This window comes from Lissotriton helveticus, chromosome 6 (assembly GCF_964261635.1).
Source record: "Lissotriton helveticus chromosome 6, aLisHel1.1, whole genome shotgun sequence".
Taxonomy (NCBI): domain Eukaryota; kingdom Metazoa; phylum Chordata; class Amphibia; order Caudata; family Salamandridae; genus Lissotriton; species Lissotriton helveticus.
The window spans coordinates 519676718-519702799 of NC_136067.1; the positions used below are offsets into that span (position 1 = coordinate 519676718).

The following is a 26082-nucleotide window of genomic DNA, read 5'->3' on the forward strand; positions in this document are numbered from 1 at the left end:
ATTGTGGGTTAACACTCCATCTGTCCATCAAGGATGGCAGAAAGCCCTCGAGTGTAACGAGAGAGGGCCCCAAACAACACGGGGAAAGTGCACCGTTAAGCAAAGATAAAATGAAAGAAGGAAAAGTATAAATATAAAAAGAAGTGCAATGCACTTGATTTATCGAATCTGTTGTAATATCTCAATATGATAGATGGTGATTTTTTTTCAGTACATCATGTATCAGGCATAATGTTTTGTGCAGATGGGTATTAACTAAGTAGACAATATTAGCGGTCTTGTTTGTCTCCCCTTTTTCTTCTTTTTATATTTCTTCTTTTTATATTTCTTCTTTTCCTTTAACACTTTTTTGTGCTGTATTGAAGAAGTGTTATTGCATAACAATGTTTTTAGCCTACATAATGGTGATTTGATTGCTATATTATTGTGTACATTGTGATTTAAATTATCTATAATTATATATGGTGTTCAACAAACACATTATTAAATATTTGGAATTTCTCCATATTGTTGTGGTACTAGTTTGAAGGTTCCTTTAAAATGATTGATCTAGAAAATTGTGGTTAGAGTGAGGATTGAGTGTAATTGTGGAACAACATTTTCCCAAGGGGAGATCTGATTCTATTGTAGAAAGCCCACTAGACCACCAGTCTTTTCTGGCACTGGGCACCACTCCTTGGCTTCAGGCAGTTGTTCTGCCCTTTTACCCCTGTCACACCATCAATCGGAAGCACACCATACCACCTAGGGAAAAAGGAAAATTCTTGCTATTTTCACGTTGCATTTTGGGCCTTTTATGACTTTCGTGATATGCCTATCTGCAAGTGTGGTATTCTTTTTATCAGGGGGAATGTGAAATGCTTGGTGGCATTACTTTTGTTGACCCCCCCCCCTCCCCCACTCCCAAGCCACACCACCCTGCACTCCCTAGGCATCCAAATTTCAAAATGTTCCAATATTAGTATGTTACTTTGGGTGTCTTCTAGCGTGCGGCCTAAGTACCACGGCTTCTGTTTTCCCAGTTATTTATCATATTCAAAAAAATATCTTGACTTTCCAATGGTGTATTTAAGCCTTTTATGTCTGTTGCCATTGACCCCCATCACTCATTTGAGGTACCATGTTTATTGAGAATGTAAAAGAGTAGTTCAGTTGTTGTTATTTGGCAAATATAAATATTATAAATTACCCACAATTCAATATAGTATGAATAACCCAATTCTCTAAACCTTGAGCACATTTGAAAAATGCTTAGCTGACCTTCATACTCGTTTTTCATTGAATAGATTTTACCTTTACTTTGATACTTGGTCAAAACGCAATCAAAATCAACATAAGATGCAGCGATGTTGATGGCTTTGGATATCACAGGGTTCTCGACAATTGTCAAACACTGTATGTGATCAGAATAGTTTGATGGATATGCTGACCTATTCCTTTCGTATATCCGCATTCAGTGAAAAAACTCAGATTAAATTCTTTTTTTTTACCTATTTCAATGTTTTCCTACTTACTTTCACTCTATAACTTCATTGCTTAGTTTATTTGGGAAACCCATGAGCAGTGAACACAAATGGCTCCTTGCTAAATACCGAATGTTGTCTTGTTTTCAGAAATGTATGACTGTCTAGATTCACCCAAAAGTGTAACACTTCTTTCTCCACAAACTGCTACTTAGCAGAAGCCACCAAAATAATAAATCTGAACCACAACTTAAAAAATGACAAAATATTTGCTGAAAATGTAGTTTCTGAAAGTTTGGAAGAGGGTGATCTTAGTACAGCAAGCATCTGTGTATGCTATATTTAGAGAACGGCGCAAACTTCCTTGCACAGCACTTTTTTCCTATTTTAAACAAAAAAAAGTTGCTTAATTTTGGCAGTTTTATTGATTCCCTCCAGGGGAAACCACAGAACCGAGGTTTCTTTATAAGCCCCATTCTTGTGGGTGAGGTGGAGGCCGGCAAATATGGCCTGGAAATCTTTTGTAGTATCTGAGTCCATTCCCTGTTAGGTGGAAAAGGGAGTAACACAAGAGCCCCTGGGGGTTACAATTCCTGCGGAGAGAGCCTTCTTGTCAGATCCCCTTCAGCTGAGTTGCCTCTTGGGAGCCCGTCCATCCTCCAAGGCACTCAAGTTTGTCCAAGAAATGGGGAAAAGAAACCAGAACAAAACAGCGGGTCAGTCTCCTGTTTCACGTCTCAGCAGTATGCTACCAGTCACCTGTGCTGTAGGATAACCATTGTGAGGGAAAAGGGGTGAGGGATTAAAACACCGACCCTGCCCCAGTCATGCTGTGTTCCCCTTTAACCCCCTCTCTGCTAACCTCTTTAAATATTGTAAGAAAGACACTTGCCTGGAGCCACCGTCCTCTGGGACCGCAGCAAGGGGTATCACAGCATCCTGGCCTCCTCCAAGACGTCCGGATACTTCAGCTTTCAGTTCTGGGCAGGTCTCAGTCTCTCTGCTCTAATCTCCTGGCTCCGGGTCGTTCGGCTGACTCCTCCGCGTCCTACCCTGGTTCGTTCTTCTCCTTCGTTTGGTCGTTACACTCCTCGCCAGTCTTTGCCTCCGAGTTTGCGCCATCCTCCCCCTTCCTTTTCTCCCCAGCCGGCGTCTCAGTGTATGACATCAGCACTTGGACTTCCGATGTGTTTCGTCCCCCGACTTCTTCACTAGGCCGTTGAGTGCTGGGGGCCATCACGCAGTCCTCGGCTGTCTGGCACACACTATTACAGGTAATGAAGAAGATATTTTTTATTTTATCCATTTCTAACTTGGGATTATCTCCTTCATTTGAACTAAATTTTGAAATAGCGCATCAATTAAACAAATGAGCTTACTTTTGCCACAAACCGTTTCTTAAAAACTCCACTCCTAACTTGGTGGGTTTTTCTTCATTTGAATTAAATTTGGAATAGCACATAGAGTAGGATGAAAGCCTACACACGTTCAAGCTCCTCACACATGCCTACAAAGCCCTCCACAACGCTGGACCAGCATACCTGAGCCACCGCCTCTCTTTCCACGTACCCACCAGACACCTCCGCTCTGCCCAACTGGCCCTTGCCACAGTCCCTCGGATCCGCAAGACCAGATCCTTTTCCTACCTCGCCACCAAAACATGGAATACCCTCCCTCTCCACCTCAGGCTATCCATGTCGCTGACCCAATTCAGGAAAGATTGCAAGACCTGGCTCTTCGACTGAACCTCAGCTCCCAGTTGGACCTGCAGCCCTCTTCCCCCCAGCGCCTTGAAACCCTCACGGGTAAATAGCCGTGCTTAACAAATATTGATTGTTCTGAGCAAAATAAGCCTAGATGAATAAAAAATGCTGTTTGTGTAATACACTGAATGTTCAGTCCACAACATATTAATTTCTCAGGGCATATCTAAAACACATTTCTGGCAATGAGGCAATCCTCTGAACTACCGAATATACTGTTTTTTGGGCTCCTTCAACTTTATACCTCCTAGACTACAAATAATGGCCTCTCCTTGTCCTTTGAAGATCTATCTACACTGAAGACTACTGTAAGCATGTGTGTGTGGAAAGGAAAGAAGCATTGCAAGCAGTGAATACTTCATTAGATTTCATGGTGCATAGTTGAAATATCTTTAACATAACTCTACTAGTGTGTACTGTCTTAGCTTATTTGTATGTTTGTATTTGCCTTTAAATTTTTGTCTTCTGTACTTTTTACTTATTTCTTAGTTCTCTGAGGTCTATTTCATTCATTTGTTTACTCTCTCTTTGAATATGTTTCCTGTTACTGGTATTTTTCTCATGATAAATTTCTGGAAATTATCTTTGCTGATAAATTATATTCTTGTAGTTCTCACAAAACTTTATTGAACGACACTAGTCACCATATTGTTCTTAAGTTTCTTAAAGTCGGGATATAAGGTATTCACCAACATAGATATGTTCTCAAATTTCAATTAATGACATAAGGTATTCCCCAATATCGAGATGTTCTCATATTTGAATGAACTATGATGTAATGACCTTTAATCAAATAAGTTAAAAGCAGTGTGTTTTACCGATTACAGAATATGAGTCCCCTGAAGAAGCGCAAGGCCTGAAATGCATTGGGCACATAATTGAAGAATGCGATGACTCCAATCATTGTTAAGAAAAATCCACATTGAATTATTGAATAAAATCCTCAAGGACAATCTAAAAACTATTGTTTACATTTATTGAAATATAGTCCAGAGTGCTCTTTGGCGACGTTTTCCACAGTGTTTTGGATAGCGCTATTCCGATTTGATTCATTACCCTCATACTCAGGAGGGTCAACCAAGGTGCACCTACCCACCTGTTTACTTGCTTTACCATTTTCACCCAGGAGTGCGATTGTTCTTCAACCAAAACCTATCCTACATAAGCCATATTTTTGGTCCATTATCAAATTAAAATTAGCGGACTACAGCAATGCTATTGCAAAGTAGTAACACCTGGAGAATGCAATCTGTTTTTGATCCTTTTCTTTATTGGAACTCTAAATTTATTTTTTTCCCCTGATTAAAACTTATAAAGCTTTCAAATCAGCAATTGAATCTCGATGATTGATACTTGGAGGATTTGTAACCCTAAAATGTTCTCTTTCTGCTCCCATCTCCACACCTCTCAGATGATAATTGCCTATATTTTTTTACCAGCTAACAGCTTATTTTCAATTTGGCAAAAACTGAAATTGATGACCTAATGTGTGATTGTGCTTCTAGGATCACTTCATTGTGTGTACTTGCAAACAAAACAATAGATGGAGATTTAACAGTTCTCTAGTACCACTTGATAATTTGTAGGGTTAAATTTTTTACTAGAAAGTTCTTTTTTATTGAATATTACTGGTACTTCTTTAGTTTCAAGTAACTGGAATACACCGAAGGCTGTTTTTAAAGTCTCTATTTTTTATGTAGAATAAAGACGTCGGCTAATGCTTAGTATACAAATTTACTACCTTAAATTAAATTGCTTGAACATGCCTAATATAAACCGCTGTTGATATTTTATCTGATTTAGCTTAAGCCGAAATAGAGGGTATTAAGATTGCAATATGTAATGCACCCAATATATTCTTGAGCGTCACTGCAACTAATCAGTGCTTTATTCGACAATACAGGTCATAAAAGCATATATTAAATACAGGGGTACTTCTACAAATGCAGTATAAATAGAATGAAACCATGCATTACAAAATATAATCGATGATAGAAATTTGTTAAGAGGTCGATTTTGACATCCTGATCCTCTATTTATATACAGAGATCAGAAGAAATAAGACAATAAAAACAAGTTATTTTACAGTTCAAGGGACATATGTATAGTTGTAAGGGTGACCGCCATTCATCTGTTCACAGTAAGTAAACCTAGACAGATGATGAGGTGACTGCTTGAGAAGTACAAAAGTTGTCCGTGTAATCCGGCAGCCCTTATTATTGCCTTTGAGCGAATGATCCACATTTTACCCAGAAACTTGCCTACAAATGTCTGATTCGGGTCTGATCTAAGTATCCTGAGGGCAGTTTGGCTACAGTGAGTCCCCATCAGCTTGCATATTGATTTTACGGAGTTTTATATAGCGCAAACTTGACCCAAAGGTGTCTGGAATCAGAGCATTTTACACAAGCACCAGTTGCGTTACATGAGGAGATGTTCATTTTTGTTAGGCATGGGGAGATTAAGTGATTTGCACAAAATCACAGGATGTTGAGCGTCGTTGTCGAGACTCAAACCTGATTCTTCAGCTTCGAAGTCAACTGCTCTAGCCGTTAGGCCTACTCCTCTCCCATTTCATCTATGATCGGCAAATGCCGTCATATTCAGAGCAGGCAAAGAATACGTGCCAACTGATTTAGGCAGCAGTGCACACTGGACAAATGTCAGTTTTTATCAGGTGCCCATCTTGCAGTAAAAGTGGTTTGGGGCATTGTACCTATCCTAAATTGGAGATATAATTTCCTACCTTGGGGTACAGTTATTAAATTCCAATATGGTTCCATATAAAATGTGGATTTAAAATCATAGAAAAACAAGAGCCACAATTTGGCTTTATCTGCCAATAATCATTTATTTATTTTTGTGTTTTATAGAGCGCACACTGGATCCGTGAGGGTATCGGAGCGCTTTACATGGTATACAGTGGTAAACCAACAACACGTTTAAAGTGCAGAAGTATACAAAACCAACAAAAGGAAGGCGAGGGCCGGGGTGCTGAGAACATAAGGAAAAAGGGGGGATACAGGTGTATGGTTACAATTATAGTTAGTCAGTAAAAACAAAGGTCCCACATATTCTCGTCGGGGAGAATTGGTGATCTGCGGAAGAAGCGATAGTCTTGGATTCAACTGCCACAATGTGGGCATGCCTTAGACGAGGAATTTACCCATGAGGAAGGATTTGGCCTTCTTTTTGAAACGTACTAGAGAAGGGATTCTGCTGATGCCTGGTGAAAAAGAGTTCCAAATTCTTGGTGCTGCTCCGGTGAACGCCCTATTGTAGGTTCTTTTTTTCTGAAAGCAGTCATGTTGGAGTAAGAGGTTTCTAGCGGACCGTGAGTTCCTGCTTCCTCCAGATACTACTACCTTCTGTGCCAGATAAGCGGGGGAGTTTCTGTACAGAGCCTTGTGTGTAATGCATGCCAGTTTCAACTGAATTCTGGCCTCAAGAGAGAGACAGTTCAGCGCTTTCATGTGTGGGGAGATGTGGTCGAATTTCTTGGTTCTTGTGAGTAGTCTGGTGGCCACATTGAGGCAGGCTTTTAGAGGTGCTAATGAGATCTTGGGTAATCCTGTGAGGGTGGAACAGCCATATTCCAGTTACAGATTACGAGTGCTTGAACTGCCATTTTTAAGTCTGGAGCATCGATGAAAGGTTTCAGCTTCCATAGGTAGCTCAGGTGGAATCTGGCTGCTTTAGCCATCGAGTTAATGTGGTCTCGCATTTTCAGGTTACAGCCGAGGATTATGCCCAGGGATTTAGCAGAGTCCACTGTGGTTGGCGGGCAGTTCAGGGCTGTGATGGCCTTGATCCACATCTGAATCTTCGGGTTGGCTTTTGAAGGGGAGATTAGGAGAAATTTTCTTTGCGTTAAGTTTGAGTTGGTTATTGGTTAGCCATTGGACAGTCAGTTTTAGGATCTCATTCGGTGAGAGGATCTCCTCGAGCGAAGAGATATTGATGTATATTTCGGTATCGTCCACATACATATGGTAGGAGATGTTGGCGGTACGAAGAATTTCAGTGAGTGGCTCGAAGTAAAGATTAAAGAGGGTGGGGGAGAGGGTTGAGCCTTGGGGGACTCCAACCGTGACCGTCACGGTTGGAGCTGATAGGTTGCCGTTGATGAAGAATCTCTGGGAGCGATTGTGGAGGAAGGACTTGAACCATTCTAGGACCACGCCATCCAGACCCGTCCTAAATCTGCGGCGTTCAAGTATTTTTTCATGGTTGACCGGATCAAAGTTGGAAGATAGATCAAGGAGGATTAGCAGGCAGGTTTTGCCTTGGTCTAGGGCTTGGAGGGCATTGTCCACAATGTGAAGCATAGTGGTTTCAGTGCTGTGCCCTGAATCCAGATTGGAAGTCATCAAGTAGGTGGAAGTTTTTGATGTGCTGACTTAGTTTCTTTTGTGCACACTTCTCCAATACTTTGGTTAATAGCGGGATATTGGAGATAGGTCTGGAATTATCGGGGAGGCTGGATCCTGTGATGGTTTTTTTAAAATAGGGAGGACTTGGCCAGCTTTCAAAGGGTCCGGAATCGAACCCTGCTGGAGAGAGGCGTTGATTATTGTAGTCCAGCAAGGAACGATGAATTGTGATGCAGCAGTGAGGCAGTTGGAAGGTAGTGGGTCATTAAAGTGGTTATTAGGGTTTAAGGTAGAGAGAATTTTGGAGATGGAGTCTTCGTTATAGTATTCGAAGTCAGTCCAGCGGGCTTGGTTTTTAGGTGAGTCCGGGGAGGGGGGGGGGGCCAGGTCAGGAAGGGGTTGAGAGTAGGTGGCGGTACTGAGTTCAGTTCCTAATGCCGTGATTTTATCAGCGAAGAAGGAGGAGAATTCCTCTGATGATATTAGAGATTTGGGGGATACTTTCAGTGTTTTAGCCAATTTATTAGATTGCTGTTTTACCATTTCAATGAGCTTGCGGGGTCTCTTCTTGGCATTCCCCAATTCCGATCTGAAATATTCTTTTTTGAAATTGAGGCTGTGCTTGTTGTAGGCGTTTCTCGCCTTGTGGAGAAGTTTTAGATGTGTAGCAGAGGGATGTTGTCTCCAGATTCTTTCAGATTGGCGTAGGGATCTCCTCTCCATGTTGAGGGAACTGGTGAACCAAGGGTTTCTGTCTTTGATTTATGTTCTTTTTAGTTTTAGAGATGCAAAGGTCGTCCAGAATGTTTGAAATGGATGAAGAGTGATGTTCATTGAGGTCGCTGACTGTGGTCATGTACGAAGGAGGGGGGGGGGGGTCAGATTTGTAGCAAGCCTCTAGTTTCATACGGTCGAGGTTCTTAGTGTCTGGTCTAGCGTTTGGGAATCACCGGTTGCGGCTTCTTTGTCTTGCGGGTCCAGGGTAAAATGAAGTGGATGGAGTGGTGGTCAGACCAGTCACATGGGTCTATGGAGATAAGCTTGACTGAGGATTCCTTAGAAATGATCCAGTCAAGGATGGCCCCTTTTGAGTGGGTTGGCAGAGAGCAGGCTTGAGTCAGGGCTTGGTCGGTTAGGAGGTCTTTGATGGCTTTAACGTAGGGATCTTTAGTGTCATTCCAGTGCAGGTTGAAATCACCCAGGAAAATCTCGGTGGCATTGGAGGAAATCTTGGTCGTGATGATTTCCAAGAGGTGATCGGTGAAAGTCGTTCGAACCTGGAGGGTGGTAAAAAATGTGAAAGTTGCAAAGGTGTAATGAGTTGCTGCAGATGGAGAGTGCGAGGTATTCGCATGAGTCGGTGGAATCCGCCAAGAGTTCTGTGACAAGAAGGGAGGATCGGTAAATGCAGGCAATGCCTCCTCCTTTCCTGTTGGAATGTCTGTCCAGTCTGGCATGTTGTAATTGGGAGGGACTAATAAGTCCAGGCAAGGGGAAGAGTATTAATTGAGCCAAGATTCAGTTAGTATAGCTAGGTCAAGGTTTTTGTTCTGGATGAGGTCAGCAATATCAGCGGCCTGCTTGACTGCTGAACGGCAGTTGATTAAAAGACCAGATGGGGGGGGGGGTCTAGTGGAGTGTCATGAGTCAGGACGGACAGAGATACATGCTTGGTTGCTTTTTACCACACTTTTGTTATGGAGGGTAGCAGGCCTGTTTGGGTTGATGGTGACCGTGTTGATGGGGTGTTCAGGACTCGTATCTAGTGGATGGGGAGTGGCTTGGACAGAGTTGTGGTCTTGGAGGAAGGCTAGAATTTCGTTTCCCGTGAGGTCTAGAGGATTAGAGGTGGCGGTGGTAGAGTTGTAGGAGAGTGCGAGAGCTCGGGATTCTGCCTCTGAGAGGGGGCACGTTTGTTTGCGCGGGCGGAGATGTCTCAAAGGTAGCGGGAGTGAGTGCTTGGTGGGGCTTGGTGTTCGGTGGGGGGGAGGTATGCAGTGGCTTGATGTTAGCAAGGGAAAGCTCGGCAAGGTGAAGGAGGTTCATGAGGTCCAGAATGGAGCTATGAATGCTTTGGGTAAGTTTAGCCACTCTGGAGTGCAGAGTTTCAAGATTAGTATAAGCTGTGAGTGCTAGAGGGCAGGAGGTCAAAGGCTCATGAGCAGTCCAAGGGGCATGTAAGGGTGGAAGTGGAGGTATATTGGTTTGAGCAGACTCCAGGGTTTTTGGAGGGGTACCTAGCTTGCGATTTTTTACGTGGGTGGCTGGCGGGGAGGAGGTCGGAGGTCTAGGGGTGGCTCTGAGAGGTGCCGGAGGACGATCTATAATGGTGAGGGTGATCAGTGGTGGGAGCCATTGGAGGGCTAGATCGAACTGATTCTGGGGTCATTGGGAGCGTACCAGTCTCCTGGTTTGTGGGGGGAGTTGGGAGGGAGGTGATCGAGGGTATAAGGGAGTGTCTATAATTTGGGTCAGTAGTCATGCTTGGGGGAATAGGAAGAGCTACAGTGAAAGCCCTAGGAGGGGGGTATGAGGGTGGCTGGGCACAATGGGCTGGCAGGACGGTGGATCATTGGTGCAAGTGTTAGTTACCCTATTTGTATCGTGCACATGGTTTCTGAGGCGGATAAAAAGGTCTGTGAATTTATTAAGATGATTGGTTGAGGCTTGGATCAGAACGATGCCATTTTTGTAGAGGGTGATGGTGAGGTCGGCTCGCCGAATGGATGAGGGAGCAATTGTGAGTTTGGTGCCGTAAGGAATGTATTTATTTGGGCGAACGTTAAGAGGTGCGCCAATGATTTGCGCCAGGCAGCGGTTCTTCTGGAATAGAAAATGAGGTCATTTATGCAAATGCCGCTGTCTGTGTTGAAGCGCAGGTCAGATATCAGCTTCTCAGGGTGTTTTTTTAAGGTGGTGTGCTTGAATGATTTAGCAGCAGTTTTGGGGAGGTTGGGGGGTAGACCAGAGTATAGGAGTTTTCCCCTGACCACGACAGGACGTGACATGATCGTTCGGGAATGGCGCACATGTGACATGTGACAAACAGATGTGAAGAAGCCTATGGGGGGGGATGTTATGCTGTAAAGTCATCATTGACCTATGTCCAACATCAGTGGCTTAAGAGGAGTGCTTTGCGGTAAATTGACCAATTTTCTCAGAAAGCAATTTTCTGATCTAGTCAGCGAGGATAGACCAGATAGGCCCCATAAAAACATGCACCAATAGCTTTGGAATCATACATTTCCAAAAAGTCGGGCAATGGGTTTCGTTAAGGAGCTATTGCACTCTCCGATTTGGGCTCCTGTTATTTGCCTGTGCTTAAGGGTTCCTAAATCCAGCTGAGGGTTTCAAGGAAATATTCGTGGAGAATCACTCCCAACGCTATCAAGTGGCTCGCCACCTAGCTCGAGTTTCCCGTTAAAAGATCTATGCTTATTATTGCAAATAATGGCGGTCAGACCAAAGAGGCAAACTACTAGCTAGCTATATGAAAATTAAAGATGAATTAAAATTGATCAAAAGTATTTTTTTTTTTATAGAACTGTTATTAGGTTTTTAAGGGAAATACAACATAGGACCAACTTAGACAAATCATGAAAAGAAATTCTGAGGACCTGATGGTAAAGAAACATGCAAATAATGCACTTAATTCAGTTATTGCTCATATATGGCTTACCTTTCTGCACGAGTCACCTTAGCGTATAAACATGCCTGCCTTTCACTTTAGATATGTTTTGGTATGTATACTAACAAATAAAGTAATTTGTGTTGTAACATTGTCATTATAGATGAGTACTGAAGTGGATTTTTCTTAATAATTGTAAAAGTATCTTATGTCCTTTGTATTTGGTAAACAGTAACAGACAAATGAGAATTTTATTCTATGGTCACAGATCTGTTATTAGGGCAGATTATTGGTTAGAAGACATGCGTTTAGATGTATCCAAGTTAATATAAGGGCATTTATTAATTTTAGGGACACATTTAGGGTGGTTTCTTCATTTACAAGAAAACTTCTAATTTACTAAACCGATAGTGACCGTTTTTAATAAGTTTCACTATTTGAATAGTTTATATATCTGCACAGGAACTCCCACAAACGCAGAAATTGGAAAAACTTTAGCCTAGATTCTTTTAATCTTGCCCTGCTAAAGGAACCCCCTCCCCGTGGTGACACCCTTCTAGAAGCATGGCATGACTATGAGAGTTGGATGTCCAAAGCCCTGGATACAGTAGCGCCTTGGACACTGAAACTCCCCGTAAGAAATACTAAAACCGCTCCTTGGTTTTCCAATGAGCTCAAGGAGAGCAAAGCGAAATGTAAAAAGCTTGAACGCTCGTGGAGAAAAAACTATGATTCAGAAAGCAAGCTTAATTACAGAGCAGAACAAAAAAAATATCATAAACTCTTGAGAGCTACTAAAGGGAAAGAATAGAACTGGCAGACAACCCCACCAAAGAACTCTTCTCGGTATATAAAGAACTTACGGTACCCACTAGACTAGCGGCCCAGGACATCTACTCCAATGAGCTATGTGACTCTATTGCAGACTACTTTGTAAGCAAAGTTGAAAAATTACACACCACCTTTACGAGTGGCACTGAGCCACCGTCTGATCACAGTGCGACAGTGGATATTTCAGATAATAAACCTTGCCTGTCGTGTTTTAAAGTCCCTGACAGACAAGACCTGCTTAGCATCGCTAATAGCATTCAGTCCGGCTCGCCCATGGATGTCATCCCTCCGAAACGTTGTAAGGGAATTTTAGAGAGCACTATTGATCATATTGGTCATATGATAACTCTATCCTTCCAAGAGTGCCATGTGCTGGATGCATGGAAAATGGCCTAAGTCATCCCATTAAAAAAGAAACCCAATGTGCAAATTTCCCAGTTTCAGAATCTCCGCCCTATCTCCCTCCTCCCCTTCTGTATGAAAGTGGTGGAGAAGATAGCCAACATTCAACTCATGAAACATCTTGAAGATGAGTCTCTCCTTCACTCCACACAGTCAGGGTTCAGAGCCTGTTACTCTACTGAGTCAGCCCTTCTCTTCTCTACAGAATGTCTGAGGCAAATGGCGGATAAGGGGCAGACAGCAGCGTTGATACTTCTAGATCTTAGTGCAGCTTTTGACACCGTGCTGCACACAACGCTGCTGTCTCGCCTCTCGGATATGAGAGTGGTAGGATCTGCCTTTGAATGGATTAAATCTTTTCTTGAAAACAGGAGTTTTCAAATGCATTGTCCTCCATTCAAATCCTCCCCCAGGAAGCTGAAACATGGGGTTCCACAGGGCTCCAGTTTGAGCCCTACCTTGTTCAATCTCTATATGGAACCCCTGGCCCACATTGTGCAATCTTTCGGAGTGGATATTGTCACGTATGCTGACGATACCCAACTCATGATTAAACTCACGCACAATCAGGAAGATGCCACCAATTTCTCCAACTGCCTTCTGTCAGTAGCAGGCTGGATGAATAACAACTGCCTACGCCTTAATGGCGACAAGACGGAGCTTTTAGTCATCGGTAAATCCTTTTGTGACTGGTCACCTGAGTGGTGGCCAACTGAACTGGGCGCAATTCCTTCTCCATCGGAATCAGTCAGGAATCTCGGAGTTATGCTTGATGCTGATCTCTCTTTTAAACACCAGGTCAGCAAAGTCACGGGTAGATGCTACAGCATACTCAAAACTCTTCGCAAAATCCTCGACCTTCTTCCCATCAACGCTAGGAGAAGCCTCATCCACGCATTAGTCACACCTCATCTTGACTACGGTAATGCCCTGCTTTTAGGTTTAAGTAAGAAAGGCTTACACCAAATGCAGTGTGTACAAAACGCTGCTGCACGCCTGGTTCTCAATCTGCCCCGCAGAGCATCTGGGAAGTTGGCTCTGTCAAGACTTCACTGGCTCCCCATCAGGGAGCGTATTAAGTTCAAAGCGCTTTGCTTTGCCCACCGCATTGCCCAAGGAAAGGGCCCAAGATACCTGCAAAATCTCCTTACCGTCCATCGCCCCATCCGGAACCTGAGATCGGCCGGAGCAATGCTGTTTAAACTCCCTCGCATTCGCAAGGCCAGGATGGGAGGCCGTTCCTTTAGGTTTTTGGCAAGTAAACACTGGAACGAACTGCCCATAGATCTTCGTATGGAGCCCTCAGAAACAAGATTCCGTTCAAAACTTAAAACCCATCTTTTCCCTGCTAATTACAATTATTGTTTCTAGCTTAATTTTCCCCCTCCCTCTGGTCTTCTGCCTTCTAGGGTCTTACAGCAATTTACAGCGCGGGGACACACTGTTTTAGTGTAACCAGGCGCTCTATAAATGGCAATATTATTATTATTATTATTATGCCCACCATGTATGCATGTTAGCCTTGCATTTGGATTTCCATTCTGAAGGAATAATTAAAATTCATGCTGTGAGAAACATTCCAGGAGCATATCGTCCCCCCTGTCAAGAGTAGGCCAACTTGATCTAGTTCAGGTGCCCAGGTTTACAGCAATAGGGCCAAGTGAAATATCTACATTTAATATGCTTGCTGAGTTCAACCCATAACTAAAGAGGGAATGTTCATTAAATCATCATATGTAACCTTTTGCATCCGTTTGGGGGATGTCTTTTACTTATGATTTCTGTCAGGAGCCTAACTCGCTCCATGAATCATAATAAAACATGTTTGAGCTATGGATGGAGCAATCCTGTAGGCGAATGTAGAAACACAAATTTGAAGCTATTTATCCTGCATATTAACTAGTATCAGGATACGTAGTTGTTTTCAATGTATCTGTGGGTTCACCTTCAGATTAGTGGATTTTGAAGACAGATTTATATTCTTTTGAGACGTCCGCTCCTCAATGCTTTTTCTCTAAACAAATTCGATAAATCCTATGGTTATAGACGGTCTTGTTTAGCAATTGCTACTTTTAAGTTTTAGGATGTTGTGAAAATCAAGGCTATCTCAGTTATACAAGGATTGCCACCTTTAAAGAGTAAGAGAGCATATTGGGTTCCTAGGTCTTGTATCAGTAATACAAATTTCCTAACCCAGTTTTCAAAGAGATCGTGGAACCCTGGATTTTACGTTTTGGGTTTTCCCATATTGACATCATATTGGATTTATGCATTCTAATATTCAGTTTGCTGTCTAATTGTTTAGCGCAGGGGCCTTGTGAGATGTTATTTGGAATGTATATGATGTGTTTAAATTTGTTTTAGTTGGTGTCAACAGAATATGATCGGGAGCTAGAAATTCATATCTTTGCAAAGCATGCTTGCGGGAATGAATCTCAGTTAGGAATAATATTCTTCTGTGGTGAATGATAATGAATAATTGAAAGCAGAATTTGAAAGGGTTGCAATAGTGACAACTGCTGTATCTTTTTCTTTAAATTTAGCCTTCGGATCAAGATTTTTTTTTTTCCTAGGGAAGGCTGTGATGATGTGGTCATAAGTTTTAAACAAATAATTCTATAGTTTGGAAGCATGTTAATTAAATAGTGGACAATAAAGATTATTAATTGTTTCCATTCTTCTGTGCCAAGATACGTATTTTGTTGACAGTTCTTCCAGGTTGGTAATAATTTTATGAAAGTAGCATTGTTCATGATTTTTTACTGGTTTATTAACATAATTTGTAGAAAGTCCAATTTTTGGTTCAATCATTGCAATTTTTTTCTGGGCTGTTGCTGCTTGTTTTTAGGTCTCACCTGGCGACCGCAGCGCGAAAGCGCTGTCGCCAGCAAGATCTATTGTTACTGACTTGCCTCGGAAGGGAGACATGAGATGGGCACGCGCAGGATGGACTGGAAATGTGAACGCGCCGTGCACATCTCCTGTCCCCCTTCGGTCCTCCCAAGCCTCCTGTAATTTCACTTATGCTTTCTATGCGCACGCACGCTCAACTCAGGGTGTACTTAAGCCCAGTGAGCGAAGGGCTTTTTCTTCTAACAGCCTGTCTATCCTATATACAAAAGACATAAACCATGTACACGCGCACAAAGGATTTGAATTGTGAACGTGTACTGCGGTGTGAGGCGTGCACATTTCACAGCGTCGACAATGCACCCAGACAAGCTCTCACTCACCGGCTTGGTGTGCAGGTTCCTTGGCCGTCTCTTGGCACGCCGCGGGGGTCTCCTCACCACTCGGGAGCCCCTTGTTGCCTCTGGTGCCATGCAGTCTGCTCTCGCTGATGGGGCCGGGACTTCAGCATGGAGCCTGCAGGGTTTCGGACGTCCCCCCCAGCGGTTCCTTCCTGTTTATTTATCAGGCCCCACCCACGTCAAAACGAAGGCTGCCTGACTTCCGGAGTGCGCCCCACATTGTCGCCTTAGCTCTTCAACTTGTTTTTGATCATATTGCTGTCTAGTAGAATGCTCCACACTGCTGACGACAAGTGCCATCAGTTCTCATGTCCAGGACGTGACATTGCTGACTGTTGCTGGGTCATAGGATGCCGGCTGGGGCTCGTGCGTGTCCGAGGTACGTCTTGAACTGATGAAATAAATATGTTTTTAAGGCTAAGTCGTTTGGCCAGCTGCCACTATCTTTGCCTTGTTTTACCCTTGGTAAACAAGGCCACTGGGGACTACTTCCGCTGAGCTCAATTACCACTGTATCAGGAACACATGATGTCATTAATCAGTCACTCGCTGACGAGTTGAAGGGACTTTTTCAGGAATTTTTGATTTCTTTAATTTTTCTATACCCTCTTTACTGGGAGAACCAAGCGGAACAGGTCTGGAAGCAGCAGCGGAGTACGATAACGGTTTGGCATCCAATGACAAGTTACCTTCCTTCATAGCGCCTTGTCTTGTCCTCAACCTACTGTCTGCTCTCCATCCCGCGCCGTGTCCCGTCCTGCTAAGTTATCTTCCTTCAAAGCGCCTTGTCTTGTCCTCAACCTACTGTCTGCGCCCCATCCCGCGCCGTGTCCGGCCCTGCTTTATTTGCTCACTTACAGTTGTTAGTGTCCCTTTCCTTTTCCTTCATGGTTTAATCATTTAACCAAATTCTTATTTTATCGCTCACATTTTCCGGCCCTTATCTTTATAGCCGGGCTTTGTTTTAAGAGTAATTATGCATGCATTTTACATTTGCTTATTAAAACGTTTTCCTCGTGAACATTCTAATTGTGCGGTTACTAATGGTTTCTACTGTAATGCTGGCATACTGTTTTATGGGGTTTCTTGTTTATTGTAGCAGTCTTGTATGGTTTTAAACAGAAATACTTTATAGCGATATGAGACTGACCTCGCACAGTTTCTAAGACTGATCTACCAATGCCCAAATTGTTTGTTATGCTATGTGTATTTGTTCAGTGCACTATCACCCACAAGGGTATCCAGCGCTGGCCCTTTCGTCCTAGTATTTCCTTTCAATAGGTTTCTGTGTCTCAAAGTACAGTGGAGATGTGCTACGGTCATCACAAATGAGGCACGCCCTAGAGATGGTTTGGGGAGCCTGTCAGTTGGGAAACTTTCCTCTCCATTTCTCTATAATACCCGCCTGCCACCGGACACCAAAGCAGCCAAAAGACTGGAGTCAGCAAGGATGGGGTGGGGGTGGGTGGGGGATGTAACGGGTTGAGAGGAGGTGGTAGGAGGAAAAAAAACGAAGAAGAAAAGAGACAGAAAGAAAAACCCAGCAGCCCGCCTTGTCACATCGTTCACGCTCAGCCTTCTGTTAATGTTAATGTTAATGTTAAAAAGATTTTATATAGCGCACGGCTACTCCGGGTAGTGTCCCGGTGCTTTAATAAAAACTAGGAGACAGACAACGGGGCGAAAAGGGATCAGACATATGGACCTACTGGACAAAAAGCCAAGACTTTAGCTCCTTCCTAAAACCTAAGAGACTTGCATTAAGTCTCATGGACACTGGCAGAGAGTTCCAGAGCTTGGGCGCCAGATAGCGGAAAGAACGTCCACCAATTCTGACCCGTCTGATTGATGGAACTTGAGCCAGAGCCAGGGAAGCTGACCTTAGCGTCCTCGTAGGCAGATAGAATGCCAAACGATTCCTAATGTATTTAGCTCCTGTGCCATGAAGCGCCTTAAAAGTCAGTGAGAGAGCCTTGAAAATCACTCGTTTTTTAATGGGGAGCCAGTGGAGATTTTTTAATAAAATAGTCGCACTGGTTCTGCGATGAAGCCCATAAATGGCTCTGGCGGCAGCATTCTGCACGACCTGCAGGCGAGAAAGAAGAAATTCCGGCAGGCCCAAGTAGAGAACATTGGAGTAGTCCAAACGAGAGCCAATGAGCGCCTGGACAGTAACCTTCCGGTGGCAGAGGGCCAGCAGAGGAAGAAATTTTCTCAGCATCTTAATAATGCCAAAGCATTTGCCAACAAGACCCAACACCTGAGGCTTCAAGGTAAGACCGTCGTCTATCTGGACTCCCAGATTCTTGGCCCTGGAGGATACAGCTGCAGGAGGAAACATAGCCGGCAGCCACCAGGTCTGCCATCTGGGGTCGGCGGGACAGCCAAAAAACAGCAACTCCGACTTGTCGGAGTTACATTTCAGGCTGTGCCGTTCGAACCAATAAAAAACGGCTCCCAGACAGCCTCTGATCTGCTCCCCATCGAAATCGGACCCCTTCAGACGGGTAAAAAGAAGCTGGGTGTCATCAGCGTAGGACACGATCTGGGCACCGAAGGACTCCGCCAGAGCTGCCAGGGGTGCCATATAGATATTAAACAGCGTAGGGCTCAAAACAGAGCCCTGCGGCACCCCTACCTCAAGAGGTGGCATCTCGGCGGAGAAAGGAGGGTAACAGACCGTTTGCCGATGGCCAGCAAGGAAGGACTTAAACCAGTTAAACACCGCTCCCCGTAGCCCAATCTCCCTGAGTCTTAAAAGGAGACTGCCGTGGGGAACGGTGTCAAAAGCCGCCGACAAGTCCAACATAATCAACATGGCCTTACCTCCCGCATCTAACACCTCTCTGATGGCATCCGTCACCTCCAGTAGGGCAGTCTCCGTACTCATGTTGGCCCGGAAGCCCGACTGAGTATCATGGAGGATGTTATTGCTCTCCAGGAAGTTCGTAAGAGAGGAGTGAACGTGCTTCTCCACGACTTTAGCCAAAGCCGGGAGGAGGGAGATAGGCCTATAGTTGGCGTGCAACAGAGGGTCAAGATTGGGTTTCTTCAGAAGCGGCAGTATCAGGGCATGTTTCCAGGCCTGAGGAACAACTCCCAGATTCAGCGAACCGTTGAGCACAGGATTTATAAGCTCATTCATGACAGGAGCCATTTTTGCCAAAACCTTTGCTGGGCAAGGGTCCAATGGAGATCCCGAGTTAAGTTTAGAAATCAAATCCAAAGGAGAGGCGGGAGAAAGAAAAGGAAAAGTAGCCAAAACCGGACCATCCTCCGGGAGTGATACAGAAAGAGGGGCATATATATCAGAGGGGAGCATCGAAGTGGAAAGAGGAAATGAGTCTTGGATGGTCTTGATTTTAGACGTGAAAAAAGTAGCCATAAGAGACACCCAGGATTCCGAGTGATGAAGTGTGGGCATGGCCGAGCTGGGGGAGATTAATTCCTTAACAATAAGGAATATTTCCCTACTGACCATGGCAGCAGCCTCTATTCTACGAGCCAGGTAGGCTTTCTTTTCCACCAGAATGCTACTATGATATCCCTTGATGGCCTCCCTGTAAACGATTTTGTCCAAGGGGTCATAGAAGCGTCGCCAGGCTCTTTCCGCTTTCTTACAACTGCGGCGCAAAGCAGCCAGGGAGGTTGAAAACCAAGGGGCAGAAGTCCGAACGCTGTTATTGCGGACAGTAGTAACAGGGGCTAATTTGGCAAAACGCTCCGTCAGCCAGCTCTGCAGGCGGTCGATGTCGACCTCAAGACTGCCTCACAGCTGGCAGGGATGTACAATGAGAGCTTGAGCTAGCATGTCCGGTAACACTCGGCTAAAAGCTCTTGACGTTTGACGCCCAGTCTCGGAAGGTCGAGCAGTGGACTTATTAATCAGAGAAAGCTGAAATTTGATGAGATAATGATACGACCATAAGACCTGTTCAGGGGGCAGTACAACAATAGGAATTGTGTAAAACACTTGGTCCAGGGTATGTCCTTTATTGTGTGTGGGCATGGTGATATAGGGAATAAGGTCTAGAGGGGCAGTAGCATCCAAAAGTTTGATGGTGTCAACATCAGAGCTTATGTCCATATGAACGTTAAGATCCCCCAACAGAAGGCACTGATCAGTTTTTAAACATATCGCCGCAACAGCTGCATGAAGGTCTTCATAAAAAGACCCTAAGGGTCCTGGGGGTCGGTAGAACAGGAGCCCCGCACAGGTCTGGTGGGGGGACAGAGACAAAGAGAAACCCAAAGAATCGCATCCCGAAATAACATCAGTGGGGATTAAAACACAAGCGAAGCTTTTGTCGACTATCAGGGCTATCCCACCTCCTCTGCCCTGAAACCTGTCTTTCCTAAAGATGACATAGTTTGGAGGAATGGCTGCTGCCAGATCAGGGCCAGAACAAGGCCCGAGCCAAGTCTCAGTAAGGAAAAGACATGAAGGTTTAGAGTCAGCTAGAAGGTTATAACTATCCTGACAGTGTTTACTAAGAGATCTCGTATTTAGCAAGAAGCGGGATAAAAACTTAGGCATGTCGCGGGAAGGCGGAACTGCAGATCCAGCCAAACCCCATCCACAGGCAGAGCAGTGTTTTTTGTAGGCGTATCTCCCAGGGAAGATTTTCTGACAGTTGCCTGCATTTCCTCGTAGGGTAAGAAGCTCCGCGGCGGTGTAGGTACACATAATTTGAGATGAGCGACCAAAAGGGGAGCAGTAGGAAAGCACCGCCCGCACCCGTCCGCTTCCGTGACGCTGACTGGCGCAGACGGGCTTTCCTTAGGCGCTCCTTTGGCGCGAAAGCAGGCGCGCCCGCACCGCGCGACCGCTGCGCGGAGAAAAACGCCCCTAGCTTTATATCAGTCAGGCTATAGGTGGAAAGACCGCCCCCCTGGTCCACCGACCAGCGTGTCAGCAGTCATCCCAAAGATGGCCGCTGATGCACAGTGCAGCCTCCCAGCCTACCAGTCCCAGAATGCCGTGCGGACCCTAATCAGCCCAACAGGTATGGGGAAGGTGATCGTAATTTTCCACCGCGAGGCTGTGCCACCCAGCAAGGCGAGGAAGTGCGGTGAGGAAGGTGCAAGGTCAGGGGCAGGCGACCACCCGGCTAGTTCGGCTCAAGTGGGAAAAAAAGGAGAGCAAGGAAAGAGGCAGTATGCCGTCAGGTGAAGCCGAGATAAGAGAAGCACAGCGCTAGCCGTCAGCGCATTAGCTAGAACAGTACAGCGCTATCCCAACCGCGCTCACAATCTGCGCGCGGTAGCACTCCTGCAAGCACACAGGGTGAAATAAAATATACAGTTAAAAGCGCTATCGGTCAGCGCGGATAACAATTGAGTTAAAAAGCACATCAGTGATCCTAAATGCCACGATCCCAGACGCACCCAGCATCCACCTCCTATTGCAGCGAGGGGGGTACTACGGCAGTCCGGCCCGGCTTCTACTCCGTTTTATATCAGTCAGGCTATAGGTGGAAAGACCGCCCCCCTGGTCGGCCGACCAGCGTGTCAGCCGTCCTCCCGAAGATGGCCGCTGATGCACAGTGCAGCCTACCAGTCCCAGAATGCCGTGCAGACCCTAATCAGCCCATCTGGTATGGGGAAGGTGATCGTAATTTTCCACCGCGATGCTGTGCCACCCAACAAGGCGAGGAAGTGCGGTGAGGAAGGTGCAAGCACACAGGGTGAAATAAAATATACAGTTAAAAGCGCTATCGGTCAGCGCGGATAACAATTGAGGTAAAAAGCACACCAGTGATCCTAAATGCCACGATCCCAGACGCACCCAGCATCCACCTCCTATTGCAGCGAGGGGGGTACTACTAATTTGCTATTTGTATTCTGCTGCAGCCGGTGGAATGTTACGCTGGCGTAATGGACACATCAGATACAGAATAAAGGCCAGCACTCAACAGTGAAGCAATTACCAGCGGCTTCTGAGCCGCCACAGCCTCTTTTGAAGGTAGGCCGGTGTACCGACTTGTACCGTAACTCGTTCCTAATCACCATAAAGTTACCATTATTTATGGTACAAGGCATTAAATAACTAATGAAACAATGGGTCTTGCATTTATGCGAGTTTCAGCTATTGACATTGCTAATAACAATGTCTTTTATTTTTGTTTTTGTTTTTAAAACTCAAATAAAGGGCATTGTAATTTACAATGCCAATAGCTTAAACTCGCGTAAACGCGAGACCTATTGCATTGCAAATGCTTGTTTGACCCTGGCATTGGGGCACTTCCAAACAGGTCCCAGTGCATGTGTTTTGACCTCTAAAGTTTGAGAAATTTGGCATACTCCTAATTGGCAACCTTAACTTTTCTTGAAGGCCATATGTGGTGTGGAAATACACTAATCGCATGATGTCACCCTTGGACACTTATTGTGCCATCCCTTACTGTGACAAAGGAAAACATGGTTTCATACCAAACGTTGTAGCCTGACTGTTTCAGTGTAAGATCTGCAGTGCAACCTGTTAAAAAAACTTTTTAATGGGTAAAAATCCTCCCTCTTAAATATCAGTTGGTCACTTCTTATGTAGGCCCACAGGGGCCAACTGTATGGTATTTAAAAGTGGTACATGTAAAACATATGTCCCTACAGTGATAAGGCCCTAACAGCTATTTTCACTGTCACTATTAGCTATCCTCTGTAGGAAATCAGAATCCAGATTAAAATACTACTACAGTATCTAAGGAATGAGATCAGCTCGAAATATAATGAGAATTCTGTTTTAATAGTTATTAAATATCCAATTCAATGTTGAAGTTGGAATTTTAATAAATCTTAAGTAGGGCTCCCGGTTTTATGGTATTTATTTTTTGTCATTTCCATATGTACTTTATTTGGATTAAACCTACAAGCAGTTTGTAGGATATATTTGCCAGTTGACCAACTAATTAGAAAAACAAAATGACGCTGCATGCTGCTTCTAGTGACTTAGTAGACATTGGCTTGGTAGGTGCATCGAATTCAGGCGGCATCCTTGTAAAATAAAACATTATATTGGTTATGCCTCGCTCCACTAGTGATCCAAATTTTGTTGCAGTGCAATCCATTAGCGCAGAATCTGGTCCTGCTTGGCATGTGGTTGTTCCCATCAAGCTACGTTCTTGCCAGGTTAGCTGCCGAAGGCAGACTAGTTGTGGTGCCACGTGTAAAAAAAAAAAGGCCAGATGGGAAGGAAGTAGCTTCCTCGTCAGTGCGGCAAAAGCCTGGAACAACCTGCCGGGGCATCTTAGAAAGGCGTCAGAGCTTCTTTCATTCCGAAAAGGGCTTAAAACCTGGTTATTCATGGATTAGCCCCCCCTCCCCTGCTCTGGAGTCAGTATGCAGCGCCAGGGCGCCCTTGGGCATAAGTGCGCGTTATAAGCTCATAAATAAATAAATATAAATAAATTGGGTCTTCATCAGTGGAATCATGCACAGCTGTTGGATTGTCTATTGTCGCATATCACCAGCTATCATGGTAAGATGATCTGCCTGCTTGAAAGCTTTATTGGAACCCTAGTTTATGACCTATGTATGGCATGACAGCTCAGGGCGAAGTACTTTCTTTATATGTTCTTTGGTCACCCTAAGGTTCCATCTGAAACAACTGGCTTGCGCCTATATATACTGTGCTGTGCTTGCCGTGTACGTCCTTCTATATGTCAAGTAAACTAGTGACCACCAAGTGCCATTTCTTTCCGTGCCATTGATCATTGGATACTTCTGTGTAACTTAATGGATCTGGCTGGATCACCTACTAGCCTCTCATACCAAGCACATGATATGGTACTCCAGTAATGACGGAGATTATTCCAGTCAAGAAGGACATGTGACAATAGTGCTGCAAGATAAGAGATCGTGAACTGGTCCCAATGGATTGTGTTAAAGTGAGAAACTCCCAAAATGCTCTGCCTAAACAGCAGTGTAAGAACCAATGGAATCTACTCTGAAAATGTGGGAGAGAAACACAGGTTGTTTGTGATGATACCCACAATGGGGAAAAAAAATAATTTCCTACTTCCAGTCGAAAATATAATTACGGTAATAGTCACTTGAAAAGGATACGTAACATTTTAGGATTCTGTCATTTACCTCCCGTCTTTCTCTTAATTTTTGATTATTTCAATTTGCAGGAAAGAAAGGACTCGCTGCATGCCCATGGATTACAGGAGCTAGAGTTTATAAAGGGACACGAAGGCACTGAAGAGGCACGAAGATGTGTGGACCATTGGGTAAAAATGCCAGGTATTTAAATCAGGACATGCTAGTACATATGCAGCTTTACCCTGATGTACTGTTTTACATATTTGAATTTTCATGGCTGCCAAGCAGGAAGAATATTTTCTGTTTCACTAGCATTGAATAATCCCTATATTCTTCTAAATGTAATTGCAAATTTAGGAACTGTGCAAGGACAGTGGCACACTAAAGAATGGCCTACTGCACCTCCAGTTAGCATGCCTCTGAAAGCAGTTTATTTAGTGCCATTACCGATTGGACGACGACGACGACTGGGGAGGGAAGGGAAGATGGCTTGGGGGGAGGGGGTGGGTCTGTTATTTGGGATGGGTGACCGAAGAGATAATGGGGATTTGATTTGGAGAGGCAGAGAAGATGACTATACAGCTAGTGTGTGAATGGTGCTATGTTTGAGCATGCATTTCTTATGTAAGGGCATGAGAACGTTTTTCTTAAGAACAGCAGTTAAGCATGATTGTACTTGTGTTGATGTTATGCTACTTGCGTACATTGCTTTAAATGGAAATAATTAAGTGCAGGTGCTCAATGAATTATGCTGTGTAGTTTGGTGTGTAGCACCCGAGACACTTGTGAAGAAATACACTTTGCATGCGTGCAGCCGCCGCAACGCTGATACCCTTTAACCAGCCACAAGCTTTGCTTAATAGATTCCCACTCATGAGGATATATGATCCACTAAAAATACTATAGACTTGCATGTGAGAGGTCTGACTATAAACAATCCAGAGAAATTTTTAGTAATTGGGGCCACACACCCTTATATAGTCCTGAAGAGGCCAAAAACTGCCTGGCCGAAATGCAGTAATTATTACTCAAGCACCTGTGGCAGCTCAGTCCAGCATCATGTGAGTCTGGGCAATAGCTCACTTAGGGCCAGATGTAGGAGCCCTAATACCGGTCGGAAACGGTATTAGGGTTTTCAGATGTAGGGGGCTTAAAATTACAGAATCGGTATATTTACCGATTCGGTAAAATTACCGATTCGGTAAAATTACCGAATCGGTAAATATACCGATTCTGTCATTACAAATGTAGGTGGAACACTTTACAATGCCACAGGCCCTTAAGAGTCGGTATTTTACCACACAATCCTATTGTGTGGTAAAATACCGAATTCAGGTGTGCATGCACACCTGTGCAATGTGACACACAGACATGCCCTTAGGGCATGTATGTGTGCCACATGGCACACAAGCCTGTACTTGGGGTGCTAGAGGGTGTGAAAGTGACACCCCCTGCACCCTTGCAGGATTCGGTATTTACCGATTCTGTAAATACAGAATCGGTATTTCCCATTGATTCCTATGGGCTTCAAAGCCCATAGGAATCAATGGGAAATACCGATTCTGTATTTACAGAATCAGTAAATACCGAATTTTACAGATTCGGTAATTCAGATTTTAAAATTACCTACATCTGCCCCCTTCCCATTTACAGACTCTTAAATACCGAATCGGTAACATTCGGTATTTAAGAGTCTGTAAATGGGAATTACCTACATCTAGCCCTTAATCTCCCCGATGGCCCCCAGCGCCTTGAGACCCTTAGGGGTGATTAGTTTGAGCTTTACAACAACCGGATTTATTTAGTTTGCGAATATTAAGCAGCGGTGCAAGGAACAGAAAGTGGACTACCTCATGACGGACTTAACTAGGAATGATGTTAGGGGCCGTCTATGCACTGCTACATATTTGAGGACGGGCGGTCTTGGATTTAAGGTTGTGTAATTTGATTTAATAGGAGCATTTACAAATAAGATTGATATATAGCAACATTAAGGAAGTTTGTGGACGAATTTATAAGTCGATGTATGTGTTGATAAATGATGACATGAGTCCGATAATAATTCAGGTAATACTGTCGACAAATAATTGTACATTTTTCCCTCTAGAGTTATGTTGGTTTTGTTTTTGTGTGTAGTTTGGGGCAGGGCTAGGGTGCAGGCTCTTAATAATCAGGGATTGCTCAGTCTGCAACTGTTTATGATGGATGATGGCGCAGAGACATTTCTGACAACTTCTATTTGTATGTGCTGCCTAGAGATGCAGCAGTTTTGCAGATGGTCTGGCATGGAAGCCCTGCACAATGTTTTGTGTAAGTGTTCAGATAGGGATA

The 26082-nt window shown here is 44.2% G+C and overlaps 1 protein-coding gene across 4 annotated transcripts in view; it reads left to right on the forward strand.

Moving 5' to 3' along the window:
• The window catches only part of ZNF451 (zinc finger protein 451), a 776596-nt gene that overhangs the window by 210127 nt on the left and 540387 nt on the right, over nt 1–26082 (forward strand). For all 4 annotated transcript variants that reach the window (XM_078647977.1, XM_078647979.1, XM_078647978.1 and 1 more), the window contains exon 4: nt 23841–23952. In XM_078647977.1, the coding sequence (XP_078504103.1) occupies nt 23841–23952 (112 nt within the window). The remainder of the gene's footprint in view (nt 1–23840; nt 23953–26082) is intronic.